The sequence below is a fragment of the Parambassis ranga genome, chromosome 6 (genome assembly GCF_900634625.1).
Source record: "Parambassis ranga chromosome 6, fParRan2.1, whole genome shotgun sequence".
Classification (NCBI taxonomy): domain Eukaryota; kingdom Metazoa; phylum Chordata; class Actinopteri; family Ambassidae; genus Parambassis; species Parambassis ranga.
In genome coordinates, this window is record NC_041027.1 from 9074175 (window position 1) to 9101562 (window position 27388).

Consider the following 27388-nt stretch of genomic DNA (forward strand, 5'->3'; position numbering starts at 1 on the left):
GATCAGGTGTTTAACAGCCCTTGTCTGTTTAGTCAATAGCTCTCTATATTATATATATATTGAGACTTCAAAGAAAGGGGTTGTGACTCAATAAATAATAAATGGAACAACTAATAATAAAACATAAAATTTAAAAGGTTAATATACATACTGTCAACCAGAGCTGAATCAAATTTTGTTTTCTTGGTCATCCCTGCTAATTGTTTAACAAAAACATAAACAAAAAAAATCATTGTAGCTCTGTTAGCCAAGCAGTGAGTATATGTCGCCCCCATGTGGTACAATTTGAAAACTACAGGCACCGTTTCAGCACCACAGGCACTGAACAGCATGCTCAGTATGTAAGCCTGTCCATTGATGTTTATTTATTATAAATTAATAAAGATGCCATATTGCAGTTTTCATTAAGTCATGGAGATTTTACCCATATTTCATGTTTTTTTCCAGAGGATACTCATGTGTGTTGTTCAAGAAGTCTAAAACTATGTTGAACAAATTGAAATCCCACTTTCCTTTGGAGGATATCAAGGAACCAAGTCCTCCTTGGTTTTCTTATATGGTTTCATCTTATTTTCACCCTGAGGATTTGTTGGTTGAGTCCTTGTCATTGGTTTGCCTTTATTCAGTATTGATCTGCTTCTTGTTTAATTTCCTGTTACACGATGATCTCCCTTTGTCAGCACAATATCTTTTCAGGCTCTTTGCCTTTATGCGTCAATGTTTCCCCCTCTCTGCTGTGTGTTGGGCCCATACTGATCAATGTGACTCACATAGGCGGAATGATATAAACTCCATTTACCAAAAACATCTCAGAAACATGTACTTTTATTTGGAAGCACGTGTCTTTTGCCAATGAGCCTAAAAAAGGACCTCAGATTCGCTGACCCCAGTTTGGAATCAGCTGTTTTTCCCTTATTGTACATTCAAGTAATTAATTAATATATATTTACAACTCGGCCAACAGTGTTCTTTTCTACGCCACCATCCCTTTGCTTGTGGAGTCTGTATGCCTGCATCCAGTCAGGATGCTCATACGGTAACAGCACTGACGTTATACGCTCTCTGCTCCACACCCCCTCTCCTCCCCTCCCTTCCTCCCTCCTCCTCCCCCGTCTCTGCCTGTCTCCGCACTGCTGGCCCGTATCTGTTGTGTGCCACAAGCAGCATCCCAGCAGCAGACATTTGGTGAGAGCGAAACGCGGACTGCGGCCGCAGACAGCAGCGCTTTATGCTTCGCGTGGACATTTGGTGGGGACGCAGGATTCTCGGCGGCGTTGTGCGCTGTTGTCTGAACGTGGTTGGTGCCACTCTCGCCCCATCCCTGTCCTGCGTGTGTGGATGTTACACTGCAGATTTGATGGTGCTGAGCAGGCTCGTCTGATTGAAGGCAAGCGGCCAGGGGGGCATCCGTGGGGCCGCAGAGAGAGAAACCTCTGTCCACGACCGCGTCCGTCCGCTGTCCTGTGACTGTGAATGGACTGCGTTCCCTCCCGTGATTTTCTGCAGTTGCTCTGAGTCATTTGTGGAAGAAGATGGCGGACAGGGCTGAGATGTTTTCTCTATCCACTTTCCATTCCCTCTCTCCTCCAAGCTGCAGGTAAGAGCTTACACGGAGGGACTGTGGGGTGGGGGGGGATGATGACGGTCTGTGCGGCCGGGTAATAGCAGGAGAAGATGACAGTAAGGATGAGGCACACATCTGTCCGCTTTGTTTTGATGACTGCAGTGGAACGTACCTCCCAGCTCGGCTAGTAATAGATATATATTAGAATAACCTGCTAGGCCCGCTAATGCCTCTTTGCGCGTCTGTAGGTGGCTGCAGCTGGACTGTGTTTATGTTTCGGATGTTGTGATAAAGAGGGCCGTACAATAGCATGCGTTTAATTTAGTGTTCAGAGAAAATGTAAAGGAGGGCAAAAGAAGCAAATTATTGCAAATGATTGACATTTAACTACCGCGACAGTCACCCCGCTTTGCGCATTCTCTGTGTGAGGCCCACGCCCTGTTGAGTCCAACCCAGGCAAGGGCATGTTGCTGAACAATGATTTACGGAAGTCCTACTGATATTGACGTTGTTTTTTAAAAAAAGCCTCTGGTGTGACCTCTGCGACAAATCTGCTCGGCTTTCCTTTCTCGTCTAAGCAGAATTGTGAGCGAGCTCCTGCTGGCACTTATAGCAGAGATCAATAATGCAGAATCAGTTATACAGCTACAGTATTCTCCCCAAGGTTGTTTACTGCACGTTTAGTAGACAAGACTTCAGCTTTTTTTATTCTGATTGGCTTGTGGGTGTAAATTAAGCTTTACAGATGGAGAACATATCAATATTGTTGTGATTTGACTAATATTTCTGAGGAATTTGAAGCCAAATGATGGATCGTAATTGTATCTGTTCAGTGCTACTCATTTAAAGCCTTCTGCGGCTGTTGGTAGGAGGTCTCTTAGTATAGGCTACATTAAAAACATCCCTATGTAATTTTCTTGCTCTACAATATGTTGCACTGAAGTTTGACACAGTGTGAGAGGGGAAACCAGGGAAATTGTACATGTTTTTGTTGTAGGATTATCAGGATAGCAAAGGCACTTTGCACTAATGCACATTGTGTAGACCTACCTCCACATGCTGATTGAAGCAATCACATTATAGCGAGCCCATCCCAGTGGATTTTATATCCACACAGCATGTACTCATGTGGGATTTAGTTACATCCTGTAGTTCAGTCCCATGGATGGATCATGTCAGATCAATATGGCTGATTTTTCTGATGTGGTGACCTTATTCAGATCATAGAGCTGTGACATCAATATTTGAAATTTACGGAAAGGGGCGACCAGCCAGATAAATATAATCCTGAAAAACATAATCACAGGAATGATGTGCATTGATCTTTCTTTGATCACTGTTCTGATCTGATGATACAGTCTTTTTAGTAGTTTCTTCTCAGCTATGAAGCCACTCATGAACCGCACATGAACACAGCATTCCTTTTGAATGGAGTCTCATTTGCTTGTTTTTCAGAGAGATTTATGCACATTCCAGGGTGGTTGGTGCTTATTTTGGTTCAGCTATGGATCATCAGTTTAAAACAGTAAAATAAATCTGATGAAATACTGTCATGTGGAGGACATGTGCATTTTGTTTCTGTGTGTGTGTGTTGTCTCTGTGTGTGACTGATTCATGGATGAAGCCACTGGTGGTGTGATAGTGTGGTACGGTAATCTGCCTTACATAACCTGCCACTGCTTCAATTGGGCAACATAATCCGTAAGAGGGAGCATCTTTCTCCCCAGAGCACCAGAAATGTATGACAGATAGAGTTTCCCCTGCACTGAGGGAGCTCTCCCTTCACAGGAAATATAAACTCTAAAAGATAAATGCGAAGCTGCCTCACTGATCAATTGCATGTTGCATTTTATTTCTGTTGCTGAGAGAAAAATGTGGGAGTATATGCTTTTTTTTTGGTCAATTAACTTTCTGATTTTTCCTCAAAGAATAATTTACATATCACAGTGGGAGCACACCAGTGCCAAGACCCTGTATATGTGTAACTATAAGTGAAAGGCCTTGTGCAGAGACAGCAGCCATATTGCAGCCTTTTAGGAAGTAGGAGTGAAGTAAAATAATGTTAATTTTAATGTCTTATTATGAATCCTAAATAATCTAGCAACTTTAAATCATGAGCATTTTTCTGTGTCTCTGCCTTGTATATCATCATCACTGCACCTTAACTCTGATGTGACTCGCTAGCTAGGTAGTTACAGCACAGTGGGCAGTGGGCACTTCAACCAAACTAACGGCAATGAGTGACGAGAGCAAGACTGAGAAAAAGTTAGTTTCTTATGAGAGCTTTAGGATTTTGTTGGTAGTAGAAAACCCAGTCAGTACTGATTGTCATGATGACTGTCAACCATGTTGTGAGTTTTATCCAAATACATTTTCAAGTTTTATTCTAAATCTTTTTTTTCTTAATTCGTTTTTTTAAAGTATCAAATAATGAAAAGTTGATTTGGCACCATATTCAGATTTGATTAAACCCCTGCTGTATTCCATCGTACTGCATGAATATTTTAAACATAGTTTTTTTCAGTAAGCTTCCTCCCGATTTTACCCCCTCCATTTGCCAGTCGGTGTTCTACTTTTGCATCAAACTCTTTGAAGGCAGTTGGAGAAGGGTGGGGGTTGGTGGGTTGTAGTAGTGGGTATGGTTACCATGGAGTAAGAGGCTTAAATCAAATACAGAATCATTTTAGCTTAAGCGTTTCATATTTTTCTCCCCCTACTGTCCTCCCATCGCTGTCTTTCCTGTGTCTGTCTTCTATATACATCCATCACTCGCCATGTTTTTGCTTGTCAGTCTTTGCAGCAGCTGTTGCTATGGCTTGTTCTCCCATTTAACAATTATTAAACAAGGAGGCATATTTATGCAGCCCGTGACATTTGTTTTCCATCAATATGACAACAGTGAGTGGATCTTTGAACAGCACTCACTTTACATGGGATGACTTCATTCTTAATCCAGACAGATCTACATGAAATCATGTGATCGCAGTGAAGTGATGCCTCATCACCACCTTTGGTTTAATAATGGATGTGACACAGACAAAGAAAAGCTTCTCATTAGGATGAACGCATGACTCATATGCATGTGTGTGTGTGTGTCTCTACTTTGTGGAAGATTAATGGTGGAGGAAAAGCCTGGGAAAATTATTTTGTTAATGAGCCAGTTGTGACCAAAACCACTGTCCTTGGCTTTTAAAGATGATGTCACCAAAGCAGGTGCGTGTGGTTAAAAAGGCAGCTTAATTACAGCAGAGCCCACAGCCACCCCCTCCTCTGTGTCTCTTTTGTTATTATTTGTATTGGATTTCCTATTTTTGTCTTATTTCATTTTCAACTACCTGCCGTTTTGAGATATGTAGTCTTCAGCATTTATTATATGTTCATGTGAGAAGACGTATTGAAAAGGTTAACATGGTATCCTGATCATAAGACTTTGCTCATGTTTCAGATGTCGAAGCCATTAAACGTTAGGCTAATAGTGTTTATGTTGCAGCTCTAACATAGAATATAATTGTGTGTACATTTTAAGAGGCATGCACGGTCTGATTATGACACAAAATGTGAGCTCATGACAACAGGCGCTCAGAATGTGTGAACATGCAGATGCTAACAAAGATGACAGTGTGTTTGTTTGACATATCAGAGGCCATCAGAGATGACTGAGAATAACTGTTAGAACAAATGTGGGCTGAGAGAGGCTGTGACAGTGAAGCTGGGTGTGCCAGTGCAGCAGCTGGACCAGCATCCATGATGGTAATCTTTGTTTTGTTGAGGTGGGATTCTCATTTTGCTTAGATTGTATTGATACTGTGTGAACAGATTCTGTAATCAATTATTAAGAACAACCACAAGCAGAGGTGGACTGACTGCAGCGGTGGCTCACAATTTAATATTGATTCTGAAATAAAGATATTCAGAACATTACACTTTCCAAACCAGAAGTTGACATTAAAACAAAGTGGAGCCCATTTGGAAGAGGGATCTTTACACAGTAAAGCCAAGATGTTGTAGTAGTTGTAGTAGTATACAAGAAAACCAACAATTGCATATTTTAGATCACTAAAAAAAAATCACACATCCCAATCTCACTATACTGTCATTTCAAACCTTTCCATTACTTAAACACTTATTTTAGCATGGTGTTTTCCCCCAAAGGTTTAATTAAGACTCTTTTTTTCAGTGACATACAGGAAGTTAGTTTTGGTGGATCTGTATGTGTGTCTGCTGTGTGGAATGTGGAAAGGTTCTGATGCTTGTGTCACTGTAAAATGGTGAAAATGTAATTTTGTGCTATATGATGTAATTGTTCTGTAATTTTTTTGTTTCAGTCGTCTCATTGTGATGCCCTAAATGCTAGGCAATGCCGTGCTTATGGTGGTAGTACTCTGGAAGCTAGTGATATGAGACAGCGCCCACCTGTCACTCACACACTTCCTATATGTTTTTGTTTGTGTACAAACCAAGATTTGTCCTCATAAAGTAAGTTAGGCATAGAACACATGCAGGAGCTAGATTAAATATAAGGAGAGGAAACATTTGTTGTATATCATAATAATAACAGCTCATTTCGACACAGACATGTGAAGCATCTTTACTCTTTTATTGTGCTGGAGAGTGGTCAAAATCTAATATTACTACCTTAAGATCATTAGTATGTATAACAACATTTGATGTTTGGTCTACACTGACAAATATGTCAAAGACTTTAAGCCTGTTTGTGGTTTGGAATAATCTGAGAAAAATCTAAAAAACTAAAAAAGACTCTTAGCAGAGTCTGATCAGTTTTATGGTTACACCGGTGTCATTCAGGCAGCTACAGCAAAGCCAACTCTGTTGTTGCTGCGGTCATAGATGGAGTAGTACTCTCTGAGGAACACGTCTCCAAAGATCCACAGCGGTTGGCCGTTTTGAGAGGGCAGGTAGGTGGGGGTGATGCCCACAACGCAGTATCCATTATTCTAGAGGCGGAGTTAGGATATAATCACAATGATTTAAAAGGACACACATACACATGCTCACTACAAGCAGCCGTGGTCATAGTTACCTGAGTGATGTAAGCAGAAGGAGGCAGAGGGAGGGAAACGCCGCTGATGACGAAGCTCAGAGTAGGCAGGTTGTTGACCTGGCTGCAGTCCACCAGGTACTGCAGATCAAACAAACATGGTTACATTCCTGCTTCTCTACATGGTTTATAAGGGATATTTATGGCTTCAGCTTAGTGTGTGTGTGACTCTCACATCTCCATACTGGTTCTGCTGGGCTCCAATGGCCTGCATGATGTTACCCAGCAGCTGGCTCGGGGCTGTCAGCATTGAGGTTCCGGTATCTACAATGGACTGGCAGCCCTGTGAGCACCAGCCCGTCTCTTGGCCATTAATCTGAAATCTGTAGGTAAAAAGTGATTTTTTTTGTTCCATCATCTTCATCAAGAAGATAAACTATTTTAAATGAAGTGTTGAAAAGTACAGACCCTTGAACCCCAATCTGCCAGTAGGTCTCAGAGGTGACGGGAGTCCAGTATACCTGTCCCTGGTACAAGCTGCTGTCCACTTCTCCAAAAGAGAGCATGCTACCCTGCTGTGCATCCCTAAATCACACAGCAAACCAACATGTAGCTCTCATCAATCTCTCAGTATTAGAGAATCCGTTGAATCTCTTGACAGTGGTTATGTTTGCTCAAAGTCTCAAGCATACCCTGACAGATAGAAAGCAAATATGTCAGAATCCAGCAGGTTATTAGAGATCATGTTGTCCACGACAGGTGTCTGTCCTCCTGCTGCGATGGATGGGTAGGACAGGCCGAGGATGCCGTCAAACTGGGCCACCACAAAGTTTTGACCAGGCTCGTCTGTGCTCAGACCAATCTCCTGGTTAGTGATCTGAATACCACCGACCTGCAAGTGCCAATACCAAACAAATAAAACGTACTTTTAGAATTTAGACTGTTGCACTAATCTTATTGTGTTGATACATTCCAGCATAATAATGTGATGACCTCACCTTTGTACAAGATGACTGTACAAAGTCTATTAAAACACACTTTAAACTCACCGTGACAGTGTCATATCCAAAGACTCCATTGAGGCTTCCAGCTCCGTAGGGCAGGTAGAAGGACTGACCATTAGCACTGTAGGTGGAGGACTGCCTGGGGTCGAACTTTTTGTGTGTGTCTGTCAATGACATAGATTACATTGTTTCTATACATTGCAGAGATCACTTTACTTGAAGGTGGACAACCTGCTCATACAAGTCTATTGTAGCTTCATGTCCTCACGCTGACATACTCTGAGGAGAATGAGTTTGTACTCACTGCAAGCCTGTGTGTTACAGTAGATGGAGTCCACCCACAGGTTGGCAGAGCCGGTGTCAAACAGCACCTGGAAGGACTGGGGGGGTGTTCCGATGCTGATCGGTCCGTAGTAAGTGGTCTGGTTGATGAGGAAGGAAAAGAGTTAGTTTTATCACAGAATTCTGAGCAGAGTGTAAAAATGGATCTTGCATCTTCTTACATCAGCGTAGTTATTGATGTACATGTCAGCGGAGGCAAACTCATTGGCCTGATACTTGAGAGCTGGATCTTGGTAAGGCAGTCGGATTCCTCTCTCCCTCAGGGCCTCACGCATCGACTTGTGCTTCCTCAGAGGGATCCTGAAGAGACATAAAATCATAATCATAATTTTGATTTCATGGCTTTTAACGATTTGCCCAAACTGATTCAGAAATTAAAAAAGTATAGTAGTTTCCCTACTTGACTCCCTCAGCGAGGACCACACAGACCAGAACAGCAACCAGCCACTTCATGATGCCTCCTGTAAAACCACAGTAGATACAACTCAGCTGTCAACTGCTCAGGGTTTATATGCACATGGTTATCAGTGGGGCGGCTATCCAAAAATCCCTCCTATCACACAGGGTGACCCTAAGAACCTTTCTTTTTCTGCAAGTATACATTTTCCACATCCATGTTACTGTGTTCGGAGCAATTTGACTTTGAATGTTACATTTATTTTAGGTGTTTTATAATACACTTATCGGTCACTTTGTTTGTCTAAAATTGTTTGTGCACTGTTGGAAATCAGTTTTAGCACCAGTTTATCTGATTAGATATACACATCAACATCAAGGTCAAGATTATTAGTGTACGTCCAACTGTAATTTTCCACAGTGGAAAATGAATGCGTTATATCTAAGCCTTAGTATCAGTAGTGCCTTGACCCAGCTGTTTTTTGAACAAAACATGTCAGTACTTGTATTGAATCCCTGTATTAAAAGATTAATCTATTATATAAATCCCGGTTTAATGTCATCCCCACTCTATACCCTCTTTAACCTGTAATACCTCTGCTAAGATGATATTTGTGTTTCCCTTTTTTCATTTGCTGTTTATTAAAACAATTCATCATCACCATGAGGGCACTCTGATTACACTGACATTTTCACAACACCCTTCTACATGCATCAGCATGTCCCCATTTGCTCCATGGGACCGATGACATTGCGTAGAGCAGACCCCTCTATGACTGTATGATGTAAGCTCACATCCATACGTAATATATGGAGTGTCCTTTTCTTAGCAGGAAAGCTGCAATGCAGCATTTCCTTCAACTCATTGCAAGCCAGCTGCTGTAGAACTGTGCGCCTGCTGAAACTACTGGAGCAAAAATGAGACAGGGACTAATCAAGAAAACTTGCAATGCCATGGCTCATTACAGACTTCCCTGCTGTAGACTACTGCTGCTCTAAAATGGAAGTTCAGAAACTCTGGTGTAAGAGACCCCTGCCAGCCACTTACTTGTTTGTGTGTCCATTATATGTGCCTGAAACCCAGACAGAGCCTGACGGTTATGAAATAGAGCAGCTTTTTCCCGATAACAGGGTTCAGTGTGTGGGCATGTGAATCAAAGAGAATTTTGCTTCTGTGTTTAGCATTTACTGATGAAAGAGACACGATGCAGATGTCGGTGTTCTTGTTTGCAACATGAGCTGAACGTACTGTCTCTCATGTATTTCCAGGCCAGCCCACGACATCAGCCTGGAGGAGTTTGATGATGAAGATCTCTCTGAAATCACAGATGACTGTGGGATTGGACTTAACTACGATTCTGATCCATACGAGAAGGTGAGGCTCTTTTTTTTAAAATCTTGTCTTACTCATTGATGTTTTACCCATTTATTTGTGTCTTTGATATGTAACAACACCACAGTGTGAATTATACTATATATACTTTAAGTTGGATGCATGCTGCTCTGTTCGATAAATATTTTTTGTAATGATCCTTTATGCGTTTTTTTTGTTGATGCAAAGAGTCATGTCATGAGAGTTGTGTTTGACTGAACACATCAAGGATCCTTCTGAGATATTCATTCATTAGTTGAGCTACAAGTGTTAGGTCACTTTGACCTTTTGACCTTTGTACACCAAAGTCTAATCAGTTCATATTTGAGCCACACATTTAAGTTTATTCCTTCCTTAGATATGAAGGACAGCACATCCTCAAGCATAAACATCAGAGCAGCTTGAACACTGTCTCCAAAACCAACGTTCACGATCATTTGGTTGACGACAAAATTTGCTTTGATATACTGTTGGTTTCCTTTTGAGAAAGGTGTAGACGTATACACAGAAACATATCTGGTCAGTATTGTTATTAGTGTGGCGGCATAACAAAAAGATAGAGACTGGCCTGATTAGCATTGACAGTCGGTCATTAGCATATGGCTATCTTATGTAAGCATCTCTGCATCTCTGCAGCTTTGAATTTTCATCTACTAGTTCTGCTTAGTGTTCCACTATCACAGTTATTACAGCAGTGGCTATACCTCACATATAAATACAGAGAAAATGATAAACATGGTTTTTGTTTACCTGGAGGAGTGAGTCACTTTGATTATTATGCATCATACATACCGGATATGAGTAACTGGCTTTCATTCATTGAACCTCTAAGCAGCACTTCCAATAAGCATTCAAGTGACTGTGTTATAAACTATAGGCAGCTTAGAGTTTAATTACACAGTTCCTAAAACTCATATGATATACTGTCTATTTTTCTTTGTCCATCCTGTGGGATCTTAATGTTTTATGCTGGTGGCATTGAGCCATGGCTGCAGTAGAGGGTGGGTGACCCAGTGCAGTTTGCTGCTATGCAGAGACAACCTCCTTTCCTCCCTCTGTCTTTCCCTCCCTCCCTCCCTCCCTCCCTAATGCAGAGTGTTGCTTAGAGACAGAGCTCAGATTCCCTCACCGGTCCCTGCCACCCCTCCACTCCTTTCCCCCTTAAAGCCTTCCTTCCTTAGCTTTCTCTCTCTTTTCTGCCGAGGTGTCTGGGAATGGGGATTTAGCTCAGGGATGGATGGTTGTGAGGGTTAAGCTCTTGGCATAAATCTGTGCACGATATTTTGCTTCCTCCACTTTAATCCACCAACAAAACACATTATGTACGGCTACCAAAGCCCTGCTGTAACAGAGAGAGAACACCTCTAGAGAAAGACCTTTTTTTCTGCTAATGCCAGAGAAGTCATACAGCAGTAAACCCTGCCTCAGCCCCCCTCTCCCAAACACACACACACATCAGCAGAAGCCCCTGACTGCTCACTTCACAAACCAGAAAGCACAGGGCAGAGACAGTGTCAGTCCTTGTTACGTTACATCATAACACAGAGGAAGTAATCTTGCTGACTTGGAGATAGATAGCACAGTCACACACACACACACACAGTTGCCCTCTGAGTGTTTTTGTTTAATAGAGAAAGAAAGGCGAGACAGAATTTTATGCACAGGAATACTTCACATGGTGTTTGATTTTGCCTGCATCAGTAGGGTGTGTGACACTTTGTCAGCTCATCAGCATCATCAGCAGCCTCTCCCTCATGAAGCACACTGTGCTGATGTACAGAGGCGCTTTTTCATGTCACTGTGAGTCAGTCATATCGGGCAGCATGTCTTTGATGTTTAGGAAGAACAGCCAATCTAAACAGAGATTATCCTCTGACCCCAATCCTCGGTTCTGATTAATTCTAATTCGTTATGGGTCTTAATCTGCATAACCCTTTAAATTAGTCCTTTGCCTTTGTGACAGGGGTTCACATAAACATGTGAACAAAACAGACACAACGTGTTGAAGTAGCTTATTTTGTCATCTGGAGCTGATGGCAGGTAATTAATGTTCAATGACTCATGTCATTATCTGAGGAAATGTCACTCAGCCTCTTTTCTTTCACGAGAGGTTATCTGTAGCTAAATGTTTCCAAGCTTCTGATTTGTTTGTGTGTGTATTTGACCTTTGATGTTTTTAACCCCACTAATTACCATACCATGCATATAGATAATTTTTCACATAGACACTCACACCCTTCGGCTTTCTACCTCATTTCGCCCCTGATTCCTCACTTCCTGTCTCTCTAATAGCCATCTCTGTCTCTCCAGGGCCCTGATTGAACGGCATGAGCACATGCATAATTCAGTGTGTGACAGAGCGGTGGTGTCTGTGTCTCAGCTGTGGTGTTCCTCTGAGTTTGAATGTTGAAATTTACAGATACACTGAGACATGGAGGCTATCACTCACTGGGCGGTCTCCATTAAGGGGAGGCTAATCAGCATCTGTCAGACCTACACCAGCATCAGACTGAGATTGGGCTCCTCATAGGGAGACTGCACATGGAGACACAATTTATATCGGAAACAAACCAACAAAAACAATAAGAAAACTGTAGCTGCTGTTTTTTATTTACTAATAGCAGCCCCTATTTTACAAAAGCACTAAGACTAATGAGTGTACAACAGAGCCTGACAGATATATTGGTTGCCCAATATTATACTGGCTGATAGTGGCCCCATCCAAGAAAAGGCTTCTAATGAAGGAAGTTACAGAATAGGACCGCCTTGATACGTGCAGCCATCTGCTTTACAAATACCAGAATATTGGCCTATATATCAATAAGGGAATCCGAAACCAATGCTACACAACACCCATGGAAAATATTGAATGATCAATACCACTGCCACAAAATAAAGGATCAGATAAACCCTGCAGTGTACAATACAGAAGATCATTTGAGGTTAATAAGCTGTTGTGTATTTGTCCCTCTCTGTACTTTCACTACACCTCACTACTGCTCCCTGTTAGATCACTTCATTCCCAGCATCCACTGCTCCTCTATGTGCTTTATGAGTCCCTGGTGTCCTCTTCATTTGAAAAGCTGTGTAGCCAGTGTACATTAAAGAAGTGTGCTTACAGTACATTCCCCTGTCAGCTGGCTAGTAGTAAGCAACATGGCTTTGCAGTTCAAGCTCATGTCTCTCTGAGATGGTGTTATATAGTGATGTAAAGCTGCCATCTTCTAATTAATAGAAAGATGCTCTGTCTTCAACTGTTGTATTCTACTTATATCTGTTGGCTAACTGCTGCTGAATACCATTTTGTCCTTAGAGTAATTTAATTTACTTTGAATACATTTGCTTGTAAGTCAGGGTTCAATCAATTCACAACAATCCCCCGCTAAAAGAAGAGCTGTGCTGGGTGGTGAGCAAGGAGGATCAGGACCAGGACTGGATGAGGTGTCCTTGGGAACTAGAGACCGTGGGGATCGATTCTTGCCAACACAAAACTCTTATTTGTAGTTTTTGCTTTTTTCTTTAACCCTGCCTGCCTGTGGCCTTGCTAAAGGATGCCTCCTGACACTGCAGATTATTCTCCCTGGATATACGTATGTGGCATTTTTTACAGCCCCCTGATGGATCTGTGGATTTTTACACTGTCATGGAGTTATAGGTCACATATCCTCAGTGATGGATTATAATGGGTCAGTGTACAGGAACAGCTTTGTGAGTCTTGAGAGGAGATTATAAGTGAGAGTGCTATCATGTTTGATGGAAGGTTCTGGTGTTAGAGGCAATAACTCATTTTCAAATATGTCATCATACCTAACAGCTCAGAATTACTTATGGTGTGTCAGACGTAAGCAGGGTTGAGGAGGAACACTGCGCAGGGGCAGAATATAACAATCATTAAGAGGCTTTGGCATGCAGGAAAACCTTTTAGAAAATAGGTTGGATACAATGACTGACCTCCATGTTCAGAAATCTAATAAAAGGAACCAATTACCTTTGAGGAGTAGGTTTTACCTAGTTTATTAGTAATCTGTAACCTTAAATTCCAAATTATCCCAATACAGTGTATAAGTATGCATAATGTGTGCTGGCTGGGTAAGAGATTGAGTGTTGATTTCAGTTGCTCTGGCATGAAAGTGGATGTACCAGGCGTCAGCAGAATTGTGTGTGGTGAATGGGCGAGAGGGTGAGCTTCAAGTCCTCCATTAAACAGAAAGCACTGAGAGGCAGAGAAACTGCTGCGCTGTTCAAACAGAAAAAAACAGACGAATCAATCCTTGAAGAGATGATCAGACAGAGCCTGTGGTAGGAATCAATTTAGAAAAAAAGCAGACCTTCCCTCCTGCTGGCGGTGTAAATGTGCCTTTAAGTGTGAAAAATATTATCCACACATGATGGCTTGATAGTCAGTTATCTTTCTTCCACCAGACAGTGTGCGTTATTAACCTACTTTTATAGACATCACTACATCAATACCCTCCTGGCAAACAAGGCACACTCTCATGAAGGTGTGGTCTATTAAAATCATTTACCGTGCATCCTTCCAGTAAACCAGCTGAAACCTGAGAGGTCTGCTTGATCCTCTTTCTTTTCACAGTCACCTTTACTCTTTAAAGTACAAGCTCTCTCTCTCTCTCTCTCTCTCTCTCTCTCTCTCTCTCTCTCTCCTTTCTTCCACCACTTCTGCTCTCTTCTGCAAGGTTTCTGCAGTGTGGCTTTATTTAGTGACTTAATTGTTTCCACCTTTTCACCCTAACTTTCTGCTGATGCTTAGAAAAGACGCAATCCTTGTTAGCGCTGCTGGATGGAGGCAGAACATTTCCATATGTCCATATCTGCACATTATATTTTTACATCATAATGACACAACAAGACCTACAGCACCCTGATTAATAAAATACAGACACGATTTAAGGTTAGTAAGTGAGAGTTGTAAATGCAACATTTACATTATCCACCATAGTAGATCAGTGGCTTTAAGGCTCTAATAAAAGGATAAAACTTACTTTGTTTTCATCTACAGTTCTTCTTGTAACAATCTGAAATCTAATTCTGCAAGAGCACTTTTAAGTTGGCTATGACAGATGTTATAAAGTAACAGCTTATAAATTATAATTCCCAACAGGATGAAAGAGCTCCTTACTCACATACACTTTATATTACCTTTATGAACAGCAGAGGGGGGAACTGTAACCGATTTTTATTTTATGAATCACACACACACAAACACAAAAGACCTCAGGCTACAAAAAGAACATATCAGCAAAATGTACTTGAACTTGGAGAGTGCAAAGTGGACTGCTACAGTGCTCTGTTGTTTGTGTGTGTTTGTCTGCGTTTCACAAATCCCCTCTGTGCAATCAAAGAACATTGTGTTGCATGCTGTCCATCTGTGCTCTCAGGGTTTTTTAATTCATCTCTCAGACAGGCTTGTTCTCTCTTTCCCCTCTGTTGTCAGAACAGAGGATGCTTTAATTAATGTGGCTTTTGTTATCTAAACTATGCTGAGTGTGTGTAAAAGTGTAGATCATCATCTGTTTGATAACTAACCCTGTTGTTCTCTCTCTCTGTCTTTCTTTCCTGGTTTTCAGGACTCACTCATTCTGGAGAAGAATGATATGCACCACCCAGTCTGCTCCTTCCAGGATGACTTCCAAGAGTTTGAGATGATTGATGATGAAGATGATGAGGAGGATGAAGAAGAAGAGGATGAAGAGGTTGATCCTGATGCGCCCCCGTCCCCCTCAGCCTCCCCACCTCTCTCTCCTAGTCTTGGCACTCTGAAGAGCAGACCCACCACACTGAACCTCACCAGTGCTGTGTCGCAGGTAAGCAGACAGATGCTCTGGTCACATTTTGTGTTTAGTCCTGTGACTTTATTAGCAGTTATATTTAAATCTTTTCTCTTTTTATTAGGATTCACTGAACAACAACAGTAGTCTGTCCCCAAAGAAAGGAAGCTGGCAAGACTCTTTACGGAACCCAGCCTCACAGGGTTAGAACGAGAATTGTTACATCTATAAAAAATTTAAGCGTGATGTGTTTTCATCTGTGTTTGTATTCATTTGTCTGTTCATCACACATAATGCCTCACAAAAGCTGGTAAAAAAATAAACATATTGTTGTGATAATATCAAAGCTTTCAGCTTTCACCTTTAAAATGTCTGTAAACAAATAAATTCCGCATGGGCAGATTTATTGATACATTAAACTGTAGCTTAAATATTATAAACAGCAGATATTAAGCGCATTTAGAAAATGATTATCTGCTGTACCTCCAGGCCGTCTGTCTCCGACCCACACATGCCTGGAGGATGGTAGCCATGTGACTGGCCAGTGTCCAGCCTCTCCGATGTCCCAGGCCCCAGGGTCTCAGTGCAAAGGTACTCCACCAAAACACGCAGGGGAGGGCGGGAACCCCCAGTCTCCTCATAGGCCCCTCCTGTGCGACATGGAGGGCAACAGGCGAGAGAGGCCCGAATACGGTAACAAGAAGGCCAGCCCAGCAAGCTTAGAGCTCATCCCATTGACATCAGTATTATGTAGTGTTGTGATGTGATAATGTCCTGTGAAACATTGGTTCAGCAAAATATTGCCACGTTCCAACTGCTACTCATCTGCAGTGTTGTACTTTAACTTGTACTATATGTAAGAATTTGTAAATAAAAAATGTCTTTTTGCAATTTGTAACATCACGTCAGAATAACATCTTTAAATTTCTACAAATCAACACAGGATCCTGAAGTGTATCTTAGTTACAGCTTTTTGTTCATGCTTGGTGTGTGGTGCACCAACTAGCTATACCCTAGATTCTTTAATATACATGCAAGACAATGGTATACATAGCAAAAGTTCTGACTGGTTTCTTATTCTTACATTAAGAACCTTTAAGGAGTTAATTTATTATGTTCTATTAAGGCAGATTTTGCTGAACTTTCTCATCTTGCATCCTGACTTTAATAAATACATGACTCTTATATGTCTTTATTTATTCGGATATATTTTTTATCAGTTCCTTCATTATTGTTGTCCACCCCCCTCCCCCACCTCTCCCACAAGTTTCTCCTTTACACATGTCATCAGAATCACCTGTTTGTGCACTCTCTTTTATCTTCCCAGGCTCATTTGGTCAACACAAGTCCCACCCATGTTCTGGTGACGTCACTGAGCCAAAAGCAGACCCTACATTTCAGACAACCAGAGTACCCTCAGTAGACGAGCAGTCCCAGTGTTCAGACACAGAGGTGGACCATGACCTCAAGAGCGATCACAACCACAAACACTCAAACCGGCGTGCCACTGACACGTACACAATCACCAGTGAGTCAGGTATGGAGCCGGAGAATGACCTAGACCCAGATGGAACCAGTCGCTGCTTGTCGTCCACTGCACCCTTGGGAGGTAATGATGGTGCCGATACACCTTTGTCTGACGAGGAGCTGGAGAAGGACTTTGAAGTGGAGTTCATGTGTAAGGAGACCTACGATATGGTGTGTAAGGAGAATCGGTCCTCATACATAGAATTCCCCCCCATTGAACCTTCTGAACCAACGTCCTTCTCCAGCTATTTGTCATCTAGCCACTCTGAAGCTCTGGGCCACTCCAACAGTTCACATACTGCAGCAGCATCTGCAATGCAGGCAGCAGCTAATGACTCCACCTCTCCATCTTCAGACCCGGGCATCGCAGATATGAACCAGCAGGGTTATATGACCTCAGATCAGGACAAGGACCTCAGCTCTCCAGGCTCTGACTCTGACATTGACGGGGAGCTGGAGGCAGCATTTGCTTGTGGAGGTCCTGTGGTCTCCAACATGATCTCCTCTATCTCAGAGACAGAGCTGGACCTGACAAGCGATGAGAGTAGCAGTGGGCGCTCATCTCACCTCACCAACTCCATTGAGGAAGCCAGTTCACCTACGTCAGATCAGGAACTGGACCCGGATACAGAGTTAGAGCAGGACAGTGGAATTGTTGGATTGAAAGCGTCTCTATTTCTGGGTCAACCTGACCCAATCAAGGAAGGTTCTCCTCTACCCTCTCCTTCCCCTCTGCCCTCACCAACTATCGCTACACCCTCACCTGTTGACTCTCCCATCTTGCCCCCTGAGTCCTATGATGATGATCAAGCTCTAATGGGGCTGCAAAATGTGGATGATGAGCTGTCCTGTGAGCACCAGGCCGACCCAGATGAGACTCTGCCTCCAGCCCAGCGCTGTGAGGACAGCCTGTCCAGACAGATGGTGCTCCAAATAGAACCAGACCACAGCCTAGAAAGCTTCAAGCGCTCCTTCTACCTGCCAGTGGGACCCAGGTTAATGCCAAGTACAGATGAATATGATGGCACAAGTGAGGGTGACTCAGAATCAGAAAGTGAAGATGACCTGAGCGAGAACTCTGACTCACCATGGCTGCTTAGCAACTTAGTAAACAGGATGATTTCAGAGGGCTCTTATCCAATCAGCTGCCCTGAGGAGTGTTTTAAGAGAAAGGTTTCTGTGTCTGATACTATCTCACCATCCTCAGATATAGGAGAGGGGGATGGATTCAATGATGAGGACCAAGAGAGGAAGACAGGGATGGAGGAATCAGAAGAAGGAGAGAAAGGAATTGAAGGGTACAGAAAGGAGAGGCTGGAGACAGGAACCAGGGGCAGGAATGTGGAGGTTTCAAAAGAAGGAGCTGTCATAGGTTCCCACCTTTACATGAATAATCCTACTGGTGACACTATAACCCCCCTGATTTTAGAGCGTTGTGCAAACGAGAGGGGGACCACAGATTTCAGTTCCTCACACACCACTAAAGACTATGACAAGAACTTAACAGACAAACCATCGAAGAATGCCAGGAGACAGGAGGAAGATGAAGAGCCAAATAATGACTTAATGATGCTGGAGGGAAGGAAGGACCTGGACTCACCCAGCCTCAGCGAGAGTGTGATCAGTGACAAGGACGAAGGACGAGAAACTGAGCCCAGGCCAACAAGTCGTTCCTCAGCCTCTCTGGAGCGCATCACCGAGGTCAAAAACAGCCTGACACTGGACATACCCACCGCTCAGACCAATCGCTGCTTCAGCCTCACCTACTCCACAGACAATGACGAAGAAGAGGACGACGGGGACTCTTATCCATACCTGGGTGGCTTGAGGAAACAGTCATATAGGGGGAGTGACTTAGAGCTTGACAGTTCACCACCCATTGATTCCAGCGTGCAAGATCATCCCATATCTGACCATGACCTCCCACTGTGTGAGAAAGACCTGCGACAGCCCAATGAAGATGATGGGCTGGCCTATGACTCTATGAAGTACACACTGGTGGTGGATGAGAACACTACACTGGAACTTGTCAGCCTCAGAAGGTATGATGTTAACTACCTTCTTTATACACTTCTATATACACACATATACGCTCCTTCTGTTAATCACGTGCCTTACAAGCTTGTTGGTGAGATTGAACTGTCTCATTCTCTCAGGTGTACCTCCGTTCTGAGTGATGACAGCGAGCTTTCAACCCTGTGTGACGAAGAGCCTTTGGGGACAGGTGAGGTGGTCTATGGTGATAACAATGATGAGGTGAGGCCAGAACTTCTCAGCTCTTCTGAAGACTCTTCTCCTGAGGCCGACCTCCCATTTTCTAAGAAGTTCCTCAATGTGTTTGTCAACAGCACCTCCCGCTCTTCCAGTAAGTTGCACAAACAAGGATATCACATTTTAGGACACAGGTTTAGTTTTTTCAAAGAGATCAACGAGAGGATTAGGCAATTTTGGACGTATGACATAATAGCCAGCTGGCTGTAAGTGTACTAATGTGAGTTACCACAATACAGCATATAACAACACAATGTATGTAATGTAGCGTAGCATAAGGTTTAGAAGCAGGAGTTACCAGCATGATTACAAAAGTAACCCCTTTTCTGCTAAAATTACCCACTAGAATGGATATACTAAATTCGATTTAACCCATCACTGTCAGCATGATGCATTTATATATGATCTAAATTTGGCAGTTAGCCCACTCATAACCTATGGGTGGGCTGTACTTCCCATTACACCATCAATCAGTGCTCCTTCATTAGATTTACATCTCTAATGACAGGAGATTTGCATAATGAAAGGCTCATTATAAAGGCTCTCATTTCCATTTCCTTTTTGACAAATCCAGCTTCATTTAGACTTTACAAAGAATGTCCCCCAACAAACAAAGAGTTAAACAAACACTTTTAAAACCTGTGTAAGGAATGATGATGATCTTTACTCTTGTCTGTCTCTCATGTAGGCACAGAATCTTTTGGACTTTTCTCCTGTACCATTAATGGAGAGGAGAGGGACCAGACACACAGGGCAGTCTACAGGTAAGACCTGCCTACAGTGCTACCGTACTTTGGTTGCTCGGTAAGAGCAAAAAGCAAATTAATGGCAAAAGATGCACCTAATAGCTGTTTTAACTGCCTGTAGAAACAGCAGTTTCTAGATAGTGGATTTAATTGAAGGGTATATATTCTATTTTTTTTCCTTGTTTTCCATGTCTTTGTATCTGTCTGTGTATTTTCTATGGTTTATGTGCTGTCGGGGTCATGTAGCATTAGTGTCTCACTAATTATGTTTGGGAGAAGGGCAGCTGGACTTCAGAGCTGCAGGGTGGCTGATGATAATCACATCATCCAGCACCTGTGTCATGCACAGAAACAGAGAGAAGACACACAGCTACATGTTTCAGACATCTTCTGTACACATCTTATATACACATACATGTATAATTATTTATTGTTCAGAGCAGTTTGTCCTGCTCTTTACTTACCACACCTCATATTCTAACTGTTCCCTCCCTCCTCTCTGTCTGTCCTCCCCACTGGGAGTCACCTGATACACAAACATGATGCTTCCTCATCAAATGAAGCCTTAGGTGTAGGATACCATGTAAGGACACATTTTTTAAATCCTCTGCCTCTATGCTGCCCTCTGCAGGTTCATTCCTAGACATGCAGATGAGCTGGAGCTAGATGTGGATGATCCATTGTATGTGGAGGAAGAGGAGGATGATTACTGGTACAGAGGGTATAACATGCGGACAGGGGAGCGGGGCATCTTCCCAGCCTTTTATGCCCATGAGGTCATAGGACAGTCCAAGGAGTTACTGGGTGAGTGGAGAGATAGACCACTTCTTTTGCTTAACGTCATTGTGAACATCTGAAGCATCAGATTTTTCTTTATATGATCTGCATGCAGGAATGAAAAGGAATCCAGCATGGATTGAGACGTTCACCGTTCAGTTTCTGGGTTCTGTTGAGGTACCTTATCACCAAGGCAACGGCATTCTTTGTGCCGCCATGCAGAAGGTAATAACAGTGGAAACAAGCACAACCACTTGTTCATATATATGTACTGTAAACACAAAGTTTGTTTTCTCATGACACATTTTGTGTCTGTCAGATTGCAATATCCAGGAAACGGACGGTGCATGTGCGACCTCCTTCTCTGTGTGAGCTGGAGATTAGTTTGCAAGGAGTTAAACTGATCATGAGTTTGGAGGATGAATATGACACCCTTGATGAGGTAAAAACAAATAATGTAACTAACAAAAGTCTTCAGTTGGAAGTATTGATGAATAAATGCATCATATGTGATTTAATTCATTTGTTCTCCTTTCCTCAGTATGACAGATGTAGTCACTTCTTCCAGATGAAAAATATCTCTTTCTGTGGGTGCCATCCAAGAAACAACTGGTGAACAAACATGCCCATCATCTGGCTTCCTGTTACATTGTTCAGTGTGTAACATCTGACTGATTGCATCACACTGTTTTTTTCTCTCTCTGCAGCTACTTTGGCTTCATCACTAAGCACCCAATGCTGAACAGATTTGCTTGCCATGTGTTTGTATCCCAGGAGTCCATGCGACCTGTAGCAGAGTGTGTTGGGTGTGTCCATGATTATTATTGTTTTACTAGTCCATAGATAGGGCTAGGGCAAGGGATAGTAATGTGAGCCAACAATTCTGTCGCCATTGAAAGTCATATTTAACCGTTGCAGGATTCACGAGCAGTGGTACAGGATATACAGCATGCTAGCCTTATGTGTGTCTGTGCATGTGGTTAAATGACTGCAGAATTATTCATGTCTCATTCAGGCATATTAAGTGTGAATAATTAAAGACACAGATCAGTCACTGTCAGTGGATGGATGGTTGTCAGCAGAAGGCAGATTGGTTTCATATATCAGCTCTGTGCACCCAGCCACAGAAGCAGAACTTCTTTTCACTTTCGTTATGTTTACTAAGAATTCCTTTGGTTGTAAAATGTTTGAAAACCTATGTCTGTCCTTTTTGCAGCCGAGCCTTCCAGGAATACTACCAAGAACATCTGGAGTACGCTTGCCCCACGGAGGACATCTACCTTGAGTAAAGAGTGGCCACAGCAACCTTCTTCCTCTACAGCTTGTGTATGTTCATCAAGTTTGCCACCAGAGGGCGCTGTCAGTGGGGTTCTTTTCACTCCATTGTAAAATACTCTTCTCTGTCCCTCTAAAACAGGGATCCTCATTTCTACTGTATGCTAGGCATTTGACTGATTTCATCCATTCCTCCCTTTCTCTTCTCTCTCTCTGTTTATTTCCATGATGTCAATGAATCGACATCGAATGATGCTTGTTTTCTTTGATCTTTTTTCTATGATACAAAACTAAGACGCTGAGCACCTGTTTATTTAAAAGTTCCTCTTTTGAAATGAAAAACAATGTACCTACTACTGCTGTATCACTTTTCAATGCATGGCTAGTAGGGTTACTGCACACAGACACACAGAAATACACATATCCAAGTGAATGGCAAGCAGCTCAACGATCAGTAGGTGAATGGTGTAGAAACAAGAGGTCAGCATTAAAATCAACTGTAAATACATTTTTTGTTCACTACTGACAAACAGCTCATTGGATTTGTACTGATTGTGACAGTGGAACAAAGTATAGGGAGTACAGTGAGCGGTCTTTGGTTCAAGCTTACCCCTGTGTCGCGTACAAGATGTAGTGTGTGTTTTAAATACATGTATAGAAAGTAGACATACAGGCGCCTCATACAGACTAATTAAAGAAATGCTTACAGTTGAGACTGATGGTTGGGAATGTGATCTGATCTGACAGGAGTAACTGCAGGTGTAAGAGTGGAGAAGTTGGACTTGGAGTGAATGTCATTAGCTCAGACAGAGCCGTTTTCTTTTCGTCCAGTCCTCAAAGTTATGCTGCCTGTTGACCTGTCATCACCAGTCATTCACCTGTTAAACTCGCAAATTGTAGATCACTGTCTGCTTTGCTATGACTGATGTGACTTTAAGAAGGGAGTCCGTCTGACAAGCCATATTCTCACTTCTCTGACTGTTGAACTGGTTTTCAGTGATGTACTAATCTCCGTTTTGTTTTGATTTGGTAGTTTTCTACGAGGGAAAAAGGAACGACTAGATCGGTCGGCCCGTAGCTGCACGTCAGCTGTGTCCTGCTAAGTCTTGGTCCTGGTATCACAGTGGAATCTAACCTTTAATAAAGCATTAAAAGGGAGGTTTATAGTTATGTAAATGGTTAGACTTTGATCTCATTTTTATGTACGGAGGATTAAAGAGATAGTTCCCTCATTTATTAATTCACGGCTTTTTGTCTGGTCAAAGGTTAAAGCAGCGTTCACATGTTGCACAATAACCGACTCTGGGTTTGTAGTGTCATAGCTTACAGTCTAGCACCTTATATAAAGAAGGGGGGGGGGTCCATTTAAAAAGTTATTACAGGCAGTGGGACTTCAGGTTTACCCATCCCTGTGGCTCATTATCACCCTGTTCTGCTGCTTTCAGTCACAGTCCATCAGAACAAACACACAGTCTGCAGGATTTCACTGGAAGTTGACATGGCAGGACGGAGGGTATTATCTACATATGTATTGCTGTCAGTTAGATCATGTATATATACAATAGCAAATCTAAGATAGTGCTGTGTCCTTTATGTTAAGTATGTTATTGAAATAAATATGTACATTGAAAAAAAGAAATTACAAAAAAAAGATCACAAGCAGACCATGAACACCCCTGAAAGAAAAGAAAAACATAAATATCTGTGATCTGCAATAATTTTATTTCAGTGTCTTATGTTTCGACACGAAGTGTTATCTCAAGTCTCTGTCACACAGGAGGCATTTGGGTTCCTGCCATAACTCTCTACAGACTGGCTTCAGCAGCACTTTTAGGCCACATTTGTGAGATGTGACATCACTAAGTTTGTGTGACACACCCATCAGACTACTGACCAATTTGCTGTTAGAGCCGAATAGTCAGCTGCCACTGGAAAACTGTTGTGTCTTGCCGATTATAGTAATCGCCTTCGAGCTCTGACAGTGTGACCCATCTCTGATCTGTATCTATCTGCTTCTGATTATGTTTTCTATCCTGTTACAGCCTAGTTAAACACCTTTCTTTTCACACAGCTACACAAAAACAACCTCTGAGGATGATCTAGTCCCATATAGCCGCTGAGAAATACAATAACAGTTAAACCAACTTTTGACTTTATTACTTTAACAAGATCCTTCACTGTATACCTAGAGCAAAACAGTATGTGACAGAACAAACATATCCTATCTTGTATCTTTAAAAACAAGGACTTGGGAAAACAAAGAAAAAAAAACCAACAAAAAAAAATCACTCTGCCTTGTCATGGGTTTGGTCTTATGAATAAAATATATGCTTGATGTCTGAAATACTTACTGTTGTCGTTATTGTTCAGACTTATTGTTTCTGTGAAAAGGCAGCAAATCAATTTACATAAAAAGTTTTTGATCATTAGGCAAGTAGAAGTAAAAATGGCCTTACAAATCAATAGTCAGAAAATATACAGTGCATTGTTAAAAAGTTGTTCTAAAGGTAATCAATATTAACATTATAATCATCATCTCCTCACTGAGGAAGTCTCACTGATTACTTTTCAATGTAGAAAAGACTGAAAAGCCAAGCTGTCCTCAAACAGGAATGCACAGCTGCAACACGTTCTGATGCTTTCACCAGACAATCTGAAGTTAAATAAATCTCTGTTGAGCCTCAATGCTTCCTAAAGCCATGGTGAACGAGCCTCTGTGGTGACACACAGACTCATAAACATGCCATGCAAAAATTAAAGCTGATTGCACGGCCATTATCGGTGATTTCTTCTAGCAATGAACTGGCCAGAAGGTGCAGTATCTCTTAACATGAACAAAAACAAAGTAAGCTGACTCAGACATGAAGCTGACACACTCAGATCATTATTGATGAAAAGGAGTGTATGACTGAAAGGATAAAAAAAGATCTTCCCACATTGAGGTGAAATCATTTTAACAACTCTGGCCTTTTTTCATGCTGTCTTCATCAGCAGCTATAAAAATCTTTTAACACATGCAGCAGCTGGGTTTGGGGCTACACTGAGGATTGCAGCAGGGCTCAAGGTTAGGGTCTACTCCTTTTGAAATCTGGCTCTTTCCAAACACCATGGAGGCTTCAAACTGCTGCTTGACCTTCTTTATCTGCTCTAGCACTGCCTGGAGTTCAGGTTTTCCCACCAGGGAAAGAGGGTAGTTCTCCGAGGGGTCCGCCTCCAGATCAAAAAGCAGAGGGGGGTCATGGGCCTTAAGGACTGCAAACACTGGGCAGTCTTGGTCTGGAGTGGTACCGCTATGGGTAGCACCTGAGGCAAATACGTGAAAAAGCAACAGTGAAAAATCACTTACACCATGACTTGTGAGATTATGCTTAAGTTGTAAGATTTGCAACCAGCCTCATACCTCTTGTGTAGTAGTGGGCTTTGTACCTCCCCAGCCTGAGGGCAAACAGACCGTACATCTCACTGGGGTCTGTGGGGTAGAACATCATCGCCTCCCTTTTGCTCTGCAGCAAGGATTGAAGATAAAGATATAGATCAGGGTGTTATAACATAAGTCCCACCACCACTGTGGTGGAATGTGAGGTGAAATCCATCTACCTTTCCATGGTTGATCAGGATTTCTGTCATGTCGACTCCATCCAGCACCACCTGGGGTAGTTTAGCTCCTGCCAGGCTGGCAAAGGTGGGGAGTATGTCTAGAGTGCTGGCCAGCTCATGAGTCACACCTTCAGGAAAAAAACTCCATTGAGATCAACACACACAGGAAGAATCATTTGGTTTAGACTTTTTGAAAATAGTGTCCTGACCTGGCCTGATGGTGCTGGGCCAGTAGGCGATGGCTGGTTCTCTCATGCCCCCCTCATACGTGGTACCTTTCCCACATTTCAGAAGGCCAGCATTGCCTCCACGGGACATACGCATCAGTTCAGGCCTACAAAATAAGACACATGTACTTCAGATAACACAATAAATGTATTATGATAAAAAGGCAATAAATTTAATAGCCTGTAAAAAGAGGGCAAGGACATCCTGTACGTGATCTTTGAACAGATGAAATGTCAGCATTAGAAATGAAACCTTGATTTTCATCAGAATGAATTTAGGAAACAGTTCACAGTCAGATACAGTCTAGGGACACAGCTTAAACTAACCCATTGTCAGACGTAAAGATGATCAGTGTGTTGTTGAGCACTCCTGTCTTCTCCAGGGTCGTCATGATGTTGCCTATGGTGGTGTCAAACTCGAACAGAGCATCTCCAAATGGACCCCTCAAAGTTTGACCGGCTGCACCAGGACCGGCGTACTGAGGGTAGTGTGTGTGCTGAAGAAGGAAGCAGAAAAAGCTACTATTTGCATTATTTACTATCGTAATTTAAAATCTTTTATAGCATCTAACTGAACAGTGTGGAGTATTTTGGTTCTCAGTGCTCACATGGGAGGGATAGTAGAGGAAGAATGGCTGCTTTTTCTTGGCTGATGCTGCAATAAAATTCGTTGCAAAGTCACTGTAAGCCCTTTCCAGATTGAGAAAGTCAACCGGTTGCTGCTTGATGGCATCATTTTGCATCAGTGGAACCGTTACAGTCCCAACATCACATAATCCAAAACACTTAACATCTGGAGGAAAACACGTCAGGTTCCAACAGGGACCCTGTGGGGAGAAACAAGAAGACAGGGAGTGAGACAGGTGTATTCTGTACAACAACAGAATAATACACACATGCACACACTGACCATGTCATGGGAGTATGGGATGCCCAGGTATTGGTCAAACCCCTGTTTAGTTGGAAGAAACGTCCCATTGGCCCCAAATCCCAGGTGCCACTTTCCCACAGCGGCAGTGGCGTAGCCCAGAGGCTTCAACACCTCAGCGATGGTGGTCTCATTCAGAGGAAGTCCTCCTCTGGACCCTGGGTACAACACTCCGGGGTAGATGCCTGAGCGGGTCTGATAGCGACCAGTCAGTAAGGACGCCCTGCGAAGGAGTCACACAAGCAAGGCTCCTATTACACAGGAAGGACTGTGAAATCTGCAGAGCGACCGCAGCTAATTTAACACAGGTCGGCTGTGTGTAGATATAAGTACCGACATGTGTCACAGTCAGATACCTGGACGGGCTGCAGACCGGGCTGGTACAGTAAAAATCCGTGAAGCGGAGTCCTCCTGCTGCTAGGCGGTCCAGGTTTGGGGTAAGTGATGTGGGATGTCCATAACAGCCCAGATCCCCGAAACCCAAATCATCGGCGAAGAGCAGCACGAAGTTCGGCTGCGAAGCCGAACAGGTGCAGAACACAAAGAAGTTCACAAAGAGAAGATAGCTGTAGTCCAT

At 42.6% G+C, this 27388-nt stretch overlaps 3 protein-coding genes across 4 annotated transcripts; 1 reads left to right on the forward strand and 2 right to left on the reverse strand.

Moving 5' to 3' along the window:
* Positions 1-1134: 1134 nt before the first annotated feature.
* Positions 1135-24403, forward strand: mapk8ip2 (mitogen-activated protein kinase 8 interacting protein 2). 2 transcript variants are annotated; one of them, XM_028407679.1, is made up of 14 exons: positions 1135-1597; positions 9575-9680; positions 15263-15499; positions 15588-15666; positions 15953-16156; positions 16791-19032; positions 19147-19355; positions 19950-20025; positions 20639-20811; positions 20900-21009; positions 21104-21226; positions 21326-21396; positions 21492-21590; positions 22001-24403. In XM_028407679.1, the coding sequence occupies exons 1-14, from the start codon at positions 1533-1535 to the stop codon at positions 22071-22073; spliced, it is 3867 nt and encodes a 1288-aa protein (XP_028263480.1). In that variant the 5' UTR covers positions 1135-1532; the 3' UTR covers positions 22074-24403. The 2 variants fall into 2 exon arrangements, with proteins under 2 accessions (XP_028263480.1, XP_028263481.1); XM_028407680.1 differs by having other exon boundaries at positions 15953-16054.
* Positions 6141-8445, reverse strand: LOC114437176 (gastricsin-like). Its single transcript, XM_028407683.1, has 9 exons — positions 8310-8445; positions 8071-8209; positions 7872-7989; positions 7613-7731; positions 7256-7455; positions 7032-7148; positions 6799-6946; positions 6606-6704; positions 6141-6519 (listed from the first exon to the last, which is right to left on the reverse strand). The coding sequence occupies exons 1-9, from the start codon at positions 8360-8362 to the stop codon at positions 6367-6369; spliced, it is 1146 nt and encodes a 381-aa protein (XP_028263484.1). The 5' UTR covers positions 8363-8445; the 3' UTR covers positions 6141-6366.
* On the reverse strand, positions 24195-27388 carry arsa (arylsulfatase A). Its single transcript, XM_028407682.1, has 8 exons — positions 27168-27388; positions 26794-27034; positions 26492-26710; positions 26211-26380; positions 25866-25990; positions 25657-25784; positions 25460-25562; positions 24195-25362 (listed from the first exon to the last, which is right to left on the reverse strand). Exons 1-8 carry the CDS (start codon positions 27386-27388, stop codon positions 25067-25069), a joined length of 1503 nt encoding a protein of 500 aa, XP_028263483.1. The 3' UTR covers positions 24195-25066.